The 12093-nt window shown below is 51.5% G+C and overlaps 1 protein-coding gene across 1 annotated transcript in view; it reads right to left on the reverse strand.

The window, feature by feature from the left end:
• TMCC2 (transmembrane and coiled-coil domain family 2) overlaps positions 1 to 12093 on the reverse strand; it is a 33591-nt gene that overhangs the window by 15551 nt on the left and 5947 nt on the right. Inside the window, exon 2 of the mRNA XM_058819324.1 lies at positions 3628 to 4167. Within this exon, the coding sequence (XP_058675307.1) occupies positions 3628 to 4167 (540 nt within the window). The remainder of the gene's footprint in view (positions 1 to 3627; positions 4168 to 12093) is intronic.

A 12093-nucleotide genomic window follows, 5' to 3' on the forward strand; every position in this document is an offset into this window, starting at 1 on the left:
AGAGAGGGAGGGACGGATGGCGAGAAGGAGGGACGGACGGACGGACAGACAGATGGAGAGAAGGACGGACGGACGGACGGTCACCGGTAACGCCGCCCTCTAACGGCCGCCGCTCCCCCCGGCCCATTCCCCACCCCGGTGCCCCCGGTGCCCACCTGCACGTGCACCATGCCGCAGTCCCCGCAGTCCGTGCAGCTCCCGGGCAGCGCCAGGCACAGCACCCCGCGGCCGCCCCGCTCCAGCTCCGGCCGCGCCCCGGGGCCGACGCGCCCCGCCAGCACCGGCACCGGCTGAGCCCCGGGGCACCGGGGGCACCCCCGGCCGCTGCTGCCGGCACCGGGGCCTCGCTAATTCCCGAGTGCCCGCCCCTGTGCCTGGCGGGTCACCAGCAGGGGATTAGGGAGATCAGCAGAAAGCTCGCAGCGCGCTGCCGTGTGTGCCCGCCCTGCCGCCGCCTCCCCCGGGCCGACACCGACACCGACACTGGCACCGGCACACGGGCCGGCAGCACGGCCTCGCGGCGGGCACCGGAACCGACACCGACACTGCCACTGTCACACGGGCCGGCAGCACGGCCTCGCGGCGAGCACTGGCACCGACACTGGATGTCCCCTGTCACTGTGCCATGGTCCCACTGAGCCCCTCTGGATGTCCCCTGTCACTGTGCCATGGTCCCACTGAGCCCCTTGAGCCCCCCTGGATGTCCCCTGTCACTGTTCCATGGTCCCACTGAGCCCCTCTGGATGTCCCCTGTCACTGTTCCATGGTCCCACTGAGCCCCTCTGGATGTCCCCTGTCACTGTGCCATGGTCCCACTGAGCCCCTCTGGATGTCCCCTGTCACTGTCCCATGGTCCCACTGAGCCCCTCTGGATGTCCCCTGTCACTGTCCCATGGTCCCACTGAGCCCCTCTGGATGTCCCCTGTCACCACAGGCTGCTCCTGGGGAGAATCAGGGGCTACAGGGAGGAGGAATTTTGTGTAAGGTCCACGGGGTGAAAAACTGCAGGAGCTTAATTAATTGAACAAGAAAAATTAAAAGGGAAGAAAAAAAAAAAAATCCCCAATAGCTGTTCAAAAAGCACTTGCTGAGACTGAGCGATCCCACGAGGGACCCTCCAGCATCTGCTCCTCATGGAACGGGTGGAAAATTCAGCATGAAATTTGTGTGTGGGGAGGTGGGAATGGCTCTTTCCCAGGATCCCCGAGCATCCCATGGGGCTCCCAAAGGGATGGGGAACAGGGAGGAGGTGCCACATCCTTGGGGACAAGGCAGGGATGGTGCCAACCCCCCTCTGGAGCCCATCCCTGAGGAAAAGGAGCTGCTTTGCTGCAGGCAGGAGGCTCCTGAGGGCTCCTGGAAAACCAATCCGGCTCGGGAATATCACAGGGCTCGTGTTTCTCTAAATAAGTTATTTTTCCACTGCCTCACAAAGGTGTTGTCTCTCTCCTTATTACTCTTTGTGTCATATGCAGTTAATTATTCATCCCCTTTCTGGGCTGCTCTGGGAGGGGACAGGGATCTGCTCTGGATGCTTCTGTCCCAGTGGGATTGAGGTTTTGGCCATAATTCCAGTGGGATTGGGGTCCTGGCAAGGCAGGGACACGGGCCATGCCCCAGAGGAGGCCAAGAGGAAGAAAATTTGGCTGCAGATGCTCAAATGAACAACCTGATGCTCCTCATCACTTGGGACATTCCAGAAGGGAGGAGCAGGGAAGGATTGGGGTGTCCTGATTTGGGGAGAGGAGATTTTTGGAAAGCTGATGACACAGTGACAATTTTATCCTTGGGACCACATTCCCGTGTCCCTGTCAGAGCCTGCCTGGCCACCTCACTGTGCTGAGCTTTCCCAGCTCACTGCTGGTGCTCTCAGGTGAATTAATTAAAAAAGGAAGGATTGAATTAAAAGCACAAAAGGAAGGATTGAGTTAAAAGCACAAAAGGAAGGATTGAGTTAAAAACACAAAAAGAAGGATTGAGTTAAAAACACAAAAAGAAGGATTGAATTAAAAGCACAAAAAGAAGGATCTTCATTTCCCTGAGAGCCATTTCAGGGTGTGGAATCCCCCAAGCTCCCAAGGTCAAGGGGAGAAGCCAAGAGGGAAAATCCCCCCCAGCTCCCAGAGCACCTCTCAGCGCCTGTCCCTTGAACTCAGCAGGTGCTAATTGGGCTGCTGCATAATTAATGGCACTAAACACTAGATGGAAACCCCATCCTGCCCATCAGCCTGGCACAGACTGGTTTCAAAATCACTTGGGATCTTGGGATGGGACCAAATCGCAGCTGCCAGCTGAGCCTGGAGGTGCCTTTGGATCCTCCCATCCCACGGGAACAGGGTCGTGCCAGGGCCTTTTTAACCCCTCAAATCCCACCCTGGGAATTGTGTCCCTGCCTTCAGCTCCCCATGAAAAGCCTCAATATTCCAGCAGCTCCAGGCTCCACAAGGGCTGCCACCACTGTCTGGTGCCACCAGCACTGCCCTGAGGGACAGCCTCATGCCAAGGGAATTTTGGGGTGCCCCACTCTGTTCTCATGCTCCATAATCCAGGTGCAGGCACAGAATCCCAGAATCACTGAGGCTGGAAAATCCCTGTGGCATCACTGAGTCCAGGCTGTGCCCAATACCCACCCTGAGCACTCAGCGCCACCTCCAGGTGACACCTCCAGGGATGAGCGCTCCAAACCCCCCTGGGCAGCCCCTTCCAGCCCTTTCCATGAGGAAATTCCTGCTCATGTCCAACCTGAGCCTCCTGAGGTACAGACCAAGGTGATGTCCCCTTACGCTGTCACTGGGAGCAAAGCCTGGCACCACTACCTGCTCCACACCAGGGATTTGATCAGAGCCCCAAAACCCCTCCAGACCCCCAAAACCCCTCCAGACCCTCCTCTCCTCTGAGACAGCCCCCTCCAGACTCCCCTTTCCTCCAGCACAACCCCTCCAAGACGCCCCATCCCTACCTTATCTGCCAGCCCTTCGCCAAAGGAGCAAAGCCGGACCCCACTACGTGCACCTCATCAGGGATTTGATCAGAGCCCCAAAACTGCTCCAGACCCCCAAACCCCCTCCAAACCCTCCTTTCCTCCAGCACAACCCCTCCAAGATGCCCCATCCCTACCTTATCTGCCAGCCCCTCGCTGTGGGAGCAAAGCCCGACCCCATTGTGTGCACCCCACCACGGACTTGTACAGACCCCCAAAATGCCTCCAGACCCCCAAACCCCCTCCAAACCCTCCTTTCCTCCAACACAACCCCTCCAAGACGCCCCATCCCTACCTTATCCGCCAGCCCCTCACCATCCTCAGCCAGCAGGTAGACAGCCCCTCCCTCAGCCAGCAGGATGGCCGTGTCCGTGGTGGACAAGGACCTGGGAGCAAAGCCTGACCCTGCTATGTCTGCACCCCACCAGGGACTTGTACAGACCCCCAAAACCCCTCCAGACACCCCTTTCCTCCAGCACAACCCCTCCAAAGCGCTCCATCCCTACCTTATCTGCCAGCCCCTCGCTGCAGCAGCAAAGCCTGACCCCACTGCCTGCACCCCACCAGGGATCTGTGCAGAGCCCCAAAACCTCTCCAGACCCCCCCCTTTCCTCCAACACAACCCCTCCAAGACGCCCCATTCCTACCTTATCCGCCAGCCCCTCACCATCCTCAGCCAGCAGGTAGACAGCCCCTCCCTCAGCCAGCAGGATGGCCGTGTCCGTGGTGGAGGACGACCTGGGCCTGCCCTGGTGCTGGTGCAGGATGGCCGTGAGGCCGCTGTCCTGGGGGGCCTTGCGGCCCAGGTGGGGGCTGCCCTTCTGGGGCTCCAGCGAGCCGCTCTTGGCGCGGCGGCCGGCGCCGTGCAGGCTGGTGCCGCGCTTGATGGAGGGCCGCGAGCGGATCTGCTGCAGCACGCGGTTGAAGGCCGTGGGCCGGGCGGGCAGGTCGTGCAGGGACACGGCGTAGGACACGCGGTGCATCTCCGGGGAGCGCTCCTTCTCGTCCGGGGACTCGTGGTCCGAGGCCACGCCGTGGGGTGTGCACGAGGTGGTGGCTGTCGGTGGGCCCGGGGTGGCCGGCTCCTGCGAGCCCTGCTGGTCGCGCTCCCGCGAGCGCCGCCGGCTGTGGAACAGGTGCTTGAGGCCGTGGCTGAACATGGAGCCCTCGGAGAGCTGCTGGATTTTCTGTGGGGGAAAGAGGGGGAATTGAGGGGGTTAATTGAGGGGGTTAATTGAGGGAATGGGGGCTGTTCATTGAGGGTGTTAATTGAGGGAATGGGGGCTGTTCAGTGAAGGAATGGGTGCTGTTAACTGAAGGAATGGACGCTGTTTGTTAATTTAGAGAATGGGTGCTGTTAATTGAGGGTGTTAATCGAGGGAATGGGCGCTGTTCATTGAAGGAATGGGTGCTGTTAATTGAAGGAATGGACGCTGTTAATTGAGGGTGTTCATTGAGGGAATGGGTGCTATTAATTAATCAAGGGAATGGGCGCTGTTGTTAATTGAGGGAATGGGTGCTGTTAATCAAGGGAGTGGGGGCTGTTAATTAATTGAGGGAACGGGTGCTGTTAATTGAGGGTGTTAATCGAGGGAATGGGTGCTGTCAATTGAGGGTGTTAATCGAGGGAATGGGTGCTGTCAATTCAGGGAATGGGCGCTGTTAATTGAGGGTGTTCATTGAGGGAATGGGTGCTATTAATTAATCAAGGGAATGGGCGCTGTTTGTTAATTGAGGGAATGGGTGCTGTTAATCAAGGGAGTGGGGGCTGTTAATTAATTGAGGGAATGGGTGCTGTTAATTGAGGGTGTTAATCGAGGGAATGGGCGCTGTTCATTGAAGGAATGGGTGCTGTTAACTGAAGGAATGGACGCTGTTTGTTAATTTAGAGAATGGGTGCTGTTAATTGAGGGTGTTAATCGAGGGAATGGGTGCTGTCAATTGAGGGTGTTCATTGAGGGAATGGGTGCTATTAATTAATCAAGGGAATGGGCGCTGTTTGTTAATTGAGGGAATGGGTGCTGTTAATCAAGGGAGTGGGGGCTGTTAATTAATTGAGGGAATGGGTGCTGTTAATTGAGGGAATGTGTGCTCTTTGTTAATTGAGGGAATGGGTGTTGTTCATTGAGGGTATTAATTGAGGGAAGGGGCACTGTTAATTTAGGGAATGGGTGCTGTTCATTGAGGGTGTTAATAGAGGAAATGGGTGCTGTTCATTGAAGGAATGATCGCTGCTAATCAAGAGAATAGGCGCTGTTAATCAAGGAAATGGGTGCTGTTAATTAATGGAGGGAATGGGTGCTGTTAATTGAGGTTGTTAATAGAGGGAATGGGTGCTGTTAATTGAGGGAATGGGCACTGTTATTGAAGGTATTAATTGAGGGAATGGGCACTGTTAATCAAGGGAATCAGTGCTGTTAATTAATTTAGGGAATGGGCGCTGTTTGTTAGTTGAGGGAATGGGTGCTGTTAATCAAGGGAATTGGTGCTGTTAATTAATTGAAGGAATGGGTCCTGTTAATTGAGGGAATGGGTCCTGTTAATTAATTGAGAGAATGAGTACTGTTAATTGAGAGAATGGGTGCTGTTTGTAAATCAAGGGAATGGGTGCTGTTAATTGAGGGTGTTAATTGAGGGAATGGGTGCTCTTAATCAAGGGAATGGGTAAATATTGGAAATACTAGGTATTAGTACTTGGAAATACTAAATATTAATGGAAGTATTGGTAATACTAAGAATTAGTGGAATTATCAGAAATACTAAATATTAGCATTTGGAAAGATGAAGTTTTAGTGGAAATACTAAGTATTAGTGGAAGTATTGGAAATACTAAATAATGGTACTTGGAATTACTAAATATTAATGGAAATATTGGAAATACTAAGTATTAGTGGCCTCAGCCATGTACTAAGAGCCCCCAAGCTCTAGCAAGGATCAGGGTTTTTTTCCTGTGACATTTTCCATGAACCAGCCCTGTGCCATTAAACCCAGTCCAAACTGGGTTTATAAATATAAAACTATTATAAAGTATATAATAATATACATAAATATTTAAAATACTTAAAATTTTATAATGTTTATTATATTAAAACAATATGTAATAATATAAAAATAAGATATTATTTAAATGAGATATAATTATATATAAAATAATACATAATAACACATAAATACAAACTGGGCAGCCACTGGTTTCCAGCAGGGGATGGGGAATGCCCTGAGCATTCCCAGCTCTCCCTTTCCAGGGGCTGCATCCCACATTCCCAGCAAACAATCCCAGGGACTCAGGGCGGCAGCTGGCCACGGAATCATGAATATGGATGGTGGAACAGATCCTGCTCCTGATTACAGCCAGGGCAGCCTGGCCAGGGTCCTGGAAATCCAGGGTTCCACTGGAACCTGGCCAGGGATCTTCCCTGCAAGCACTGGAAATCTGGGGTGCTGCTGGAACACCCAGATTTGAGGCCAGGGTTCTTCCCTGCAGCCACTGGAAATCTGGGATTCCACTGGAATCTCACCAGGATTCCATTGGAACACCCGGATTTGAGTCCAGGCTTCCACTGGAAATTCGGGGTTCCATTGGAAATCCAGGGTTCCCTGCAGCCCCTGGAAATCCAGGATTCCATTGGAATGCCCAGATTTAAGGCCAGGGTTCCACTGGAAATTTGGGGTTCCCCTGGAAATCGGGGGTTCCCTGCAGCCCCTGGAAATCCAGGGTTCTAAAGGAACATTCAGATTTGAGGCCAGGATTCTTCCCTGCAGCCACTGGAAATCTGGGATTCCACTGGAATCTCACCAGGATTCCATTGGAACACCCGGATTTGAGTCCAGGCTTCCACTGGAAATTCGGGGTTCCACTGGAAATCCAGGGTTCCCTACAGCCATTAGAAATTCAGTGTTCCACTGGAACACCCACATTTGAGGCCAGGGTTCCTCTGGAAATCTGGGGTTCCCCTGGAAATCCAGGGTTCCTTTCAGCCACTGGAAATCTGGGATTCCACTGGAATCTCACCAGGGTTCTGGAAATCTGGGATTCCACTGGAATCTCACCAGGATTCCATTGCAACACCCAGATTTAAGGCCAGGGTTCCCCTGGAAATCGGGGGTTCCCTGCAGCCCCTGGAAATTTGGGGTTCCCATGGAAATTTGGGGTTCCACTGGAAATTTGGGGTTCCACTGGAAATCCAGGGTTCTGAAACTGAAACACCCAGATTTAAGGCCAGGGTTCCAGTGGAAATTTGGGGTTCCACTGGAAATCCAAGGCTCCCTACAGCCACTGGAAATCCTGGGTTCCCTTGGAACACCCAGATTTGCATCCCAGGAGATTTTGGCCTGGAATACCCAGATTCGAGGCCAGGTTTCCCTGCAGCCACTAGAAATCCAGGATTCCATTGGAATACCTAGATTTGAGGCCAGGGTTCCACTGGAATCCCGAGGTTCAACTGGAAATCCTGGGTTCCCCTGGAACACCCAGATTGGCATCCCAGGAGATTTTGGCCTGGAATACCCAGATTTGAGGCCAGGTTTCCCTGCGGCCACTAGAAATCCAGGATTCCATTGGAATACCTAGATTTGAGGCCAGGGTTCCACTGGAAATCCAAGGTTCCCCTGGAACACCCAGATTTGCATCCCAGGAAATTTTGGCCCCGTGCCCTCCACATCCCCTGTGTGAGGAGAAGTGGGGAGCAGCAACTCCCAGCATTTCCAAATCCCAAACCCCAGCATTTCCAAATCCCAAACCCCAGCATTTCCAAATCCCAAACCCCAGCATTTCCAAATCCCAAACCCCAGCATTTCCAAATCCCAACTCCCAGCATTTCCAAATCCCAACTCCCAGCATTTCCAAGTCCCAAACCCCAGCATTTCCAAATCCCAAACCCCAGCATTTCCCAAGGGCTCAGAGCATCCCCAGTGGCACAAAGTTGGGATTTTGGGACAGCTGAGATGTTCCAGGAGCTGCAGGCAGAGCTCAGGGCCAGGCAGATCGAGCTCCTTCCCCTAAAAATCCCAGACAAACCCAAACCCAGCACACCTGGAGGAACCAGCAAAGGGATCCTGTGCCCCCAAACTCTGCAGGAAAAGCTTTTCACCCTTCCCTGAGCCACTCGCAACGCAAATCTCCATCCTTTGAGGCTCTTCCTTGGAAATATAGAATAAATCTCCCGTGCTGAATGGCTTCTTGGGGGAAATAACAATTTTAATTTTATTCTATTTATAGAGTCTCTATGGAAACAGAGGCAGCAATTTGAGAGGTAAGAGCTCCAAACCCCGAGATTCCTCCCATGGAGGGCACGGCCGGAGCTGCACAAAGTCCAGGGGAAAAGAAAACCCAAACTCTCCTAAAGCCTTCAGGCAAATTATTTGTGATACGGACTTCCAAATCTTGAATGGCCTTCTGCAGAAATAAACAATTTCAGTTCTCAATTCACTTTTTTTTTTTTAAATAAATTTAGTTCTGCTGGTGAATTTGCCTGAGCTGAACATCATTAATATTCCTTAATATAATTTCTGTGAAAGTTCTTACACAAAATATTAAGTTAAATGATTAGTTGTCTCAAATTGCTTAAATTTCTTTTTTTTCTTTAGAAAATTTATTAGAAATTGTTACAAAGTGGAACTTTGAATTTCTTTTCAGCCAGAGCTGCACAAAGTCCAGGTGAAAAGAAAATCCCAACTCCCTTAAATCCTTCAGGCAAATTATTTGTGACATGGGCTTCCCAATCTTGAATGATCTTCTGCAGAAATAAACAGAATTAAAAAATAAAATATTAAAAATAATTAAAAAGAAATAAATAGAATAAGAAATAAATAAATAGAATTTAAAAAGAAACAAATAGAATTAAAAAAGAAATAAATATCTTTCAGTTCTCATTTCACTTTTTTTAATAAATTTTGTTCTGCTGGTGAATTTGCCTGAGCTGAAGATCTTTAATATTATTTCTGTGAAAGTTCTTATATAAAATATTGCCTAAGTTGAATGATGAGCTGTCTCCAATTACTTAAATTGCTTTCTTTCTTTAAAATTAAAAGAAAATTTACTAGAAATTGTTACAAAGTGGAACTCTGAATCTCTTTTCAGCCAGAGCTGCACAAGGTCAAAGCTAAAAGAAACAACCAACTCCCTTCCCCAGGGAGATGAAAACAAACTAAAAGTGGAGCTGGAAAGATTTTGGGAGCCAAGATGCCCTCAGGGCTTCTGGATCCAACAGCTCCAACCGAGCAAAATTCACCTTTTCAGACAAATCCCCTCAGGCCCTTTCCGAGTTTTCCTGAAAGAGGCTTTCATGGGCTGGGCAGGCACGGGGTCTGCATGGAAAAAACCAAATTTGCATGGGAAAAAAAAAAAAAAATTTAAAAACTGAGGGAAGCAAGGAGGGATCCCAGGCTGGAACCCACTGAATTCCAGCTCTGGGATTTCTGATTTCAGGAGCTGTGAGGGGTGGCCACAAACCAATCCTGTGCTGCTGCACAAGCTCTGTTTTCTCGTGTTTTCCCAGGATATTCCTGCAATTCCAGAGCTGAGGCATTTTCCTGGCACAGAGCAGAGGCTATTTTGGAACAGCCACCGCTTACCAACCCCAGCAATGGACACAGATTCATTTCTCAGCGTGGACAGCTGTAAAACACAGGGCCGAATCCAAAAATATCTTTATTCCTTTGGGCTTTCACATCAGCACAGCCAGTCTCTGCTGCTTGGTGCTGGGACTTGGTTCTTATGGACTTCAAAGCCCCTGCTCCATGTCCCCACAGCTGGAAAAATCCCATTTTAGCCCAAATCAGGACATCTTGCAGGAAAACCGGGACTTGGAGGGCAGTTTTGGGCTTTTTGGCAATGCCCTTGCCATGCCAGGCTCTCCCAGGGGTGGTTTTGCTGCTGCTGCCACCCAGCCTGAACCGTTCCTGACACCCAAACCCCCTCCTCATATTGCAGACGGACACACAAGGAGAGGATCTGGTTGCCACGACCTCCCAGCACGGCCCCAGGCTGAGAAATCCTGCTCAGTTGTGAGGATTGTTAATTATTGATCCACCCCCAGCCCGCCCAGAGGCTCCAGACAAGGCTCTGCAGCTCTTTGGAATATTTGCACAAACGTGGGGAGAAGTCTCATCCATTCCCATCCCATCCCATCCCAGATTTTAGGCATAGGGGGAAGTTTCATCAATTCCCACCTCACCCCATTCCAGATTTTAAGTCTCATCCCTCCCACCCCATCTCATTCCATATTTTAGGGCACAGGGGGAAGTTTCATCCCTTTCCATCCCATCCCATTCCATATTTTAGGGCACCAGGGAAAAGTCTCATCCCTTCCCACCATATCCAATTCCAGATTTTAGGGCATGAGGGGAAGTCCCATCCCATCCCATCCCATCCCATCCCATCCCATCCCATCCCATCCCATCCCATCCCATCCCATTTTACATTTTAGGGCACAGAGCAAAGTCTTATCAATTCCCACCCAATCCCATTCCATATTTTTAGGCACAGGGGGAAGTTTAATCCATTCCCATCCCATCTCATTCTAGATTTTAAGTCTCATCCCTTCCCACCCCATCCTATTCCATGTTTTAAGGCACAGGGGAAAGTCTCATCCCATCCCATCCCATTCCATTTTACATTTTAGGGCACAGAGGGAAGTCTCATTCCTTCCCACCCCATCCAATTCCACATTTTAAGCCACGGGGAAGTTTCATCCCTTCCCAGCCCATCCCATTCCAGATTTTAGGGCACAAGGGGAAGTTTAATCCCTTCCCATTCCATTCCATATTTTAAATCTCAACCCATCCCTTCCCATTCCAGATTTTGGGCCATGGGGAGGCCACAGCCCCCAAACAGCAGCAGGATCCCAGCAGATCCTGCTCATCCCCTTCTGGATTTTCCAGCCCCGCTGCTGCTTCTCCAGCTGATTTTCCTCAGGCAGGGCCAAGAGGCTCCTGCCACCACCCAGCCAGGCTGGGGACAGGCTCAGAGCTGTCCCCAAGGGTGACAACCAGCCCAGCCCAGCCCGGCCCCTTCTCCCCCAGCATCCCAAGCCGCCACCAGCGCCAAGGAAAACGCCTGGATGTTCCCAAATGGCAAAGGCAGCACTCCCCCACAGCCTGCTGCTCCTCGGGGACAGCTGAGAGCAGCAGCAGCAGCAGCATGTGACAAACGTGACTCATGCTGGGCAGGGCACCCGAGTGACAGCGACAGCCCAGAGCTGCCAGGAGTGACAGCACAGAGCTCCGGGAATAACGGGAATAATGGGATGTGTGCCCAGGTGTGGGGACAGCAGGGAATTCACTGCCCAGGTGTGGGAATGGTCTGGGAATAGCAGGGAATTCACTGCCCAGGTGTGGGAACGCTCTGGGAATAACAGAATTCATTGCCCAGGTGTGGGAATGCTCTGGGAATAGCAGGGAATTCAATGTTCAGGTGTGGGAATGCTCTGGGGATAACAGAATTCCCTGCCCAGGTGTGGGAATGCTCTGGGATAATGGAATTCACTGCCCAGGTGTGGGGATAGTAGGGAATGCATTGCCCAGGTGTGGGAATGGTCTGGGAATAGCAGGGAATTCACTGCCCAGGTGTGGGAATGCTCTGGGATAACAGAATTCACTGCCCAGGTGTGAGGAATAGGAGGGAATTCACTGCCCAGGTGTGGGAATGGTCTGGGAATAGCAGGGAATTCACTGTCCAGGTGTGGGAACGCTTTGGGATAATGGGATGTGTGTCCAGGTGTGGGGATAGCAGGGAATTCACTGCCCAGGTGTGGGAATGGTCTGGGAATAGCAGAATTCACTGCCCAGGTGTGAGGATAGCAGGGAATTCACTGTCCAGGTGTGGGAATGCTCTGGGATAATGGGATGTGTGTCCAGGTGTGGGGATAGCAAGGAATGCACTGGCCAGGTGTGGGAATGTTGGGGGTAATGGAATGTGCTGGCCAGGTATAGGAATGCTCTGGGATAATGGAATTTACTGCCCAGGTGTGGGAATGTTGTGAGGTAATGGAACGTGTGCCCAGGTGTGTGAATGGTCTGGCAATAGCAGAATTCACTGCCCAGGTGTGGGAATGGTCTGGGGAAAATGGAATTCACTGCCCAGGTGTGGGGATAACAGGGAATCCACTGCCCAG

Source organism: Ammospiza caudacuta, chromosome 24, assembly GCF_027887145.1.
Source record: "Ammospiza caudacuta isolate bAmmCau1 chromosome 24, bAmmCau1.pri, whole genome shotgun sequence".
In the NCBI taxonomy this organism is placed as follows: domain Eukaryota; kingdom Metazoa; phylum Chordata; class Aves; order Passeriformes; family Passerellidae; genus Ammospiza; species Ammospiza caudacuta.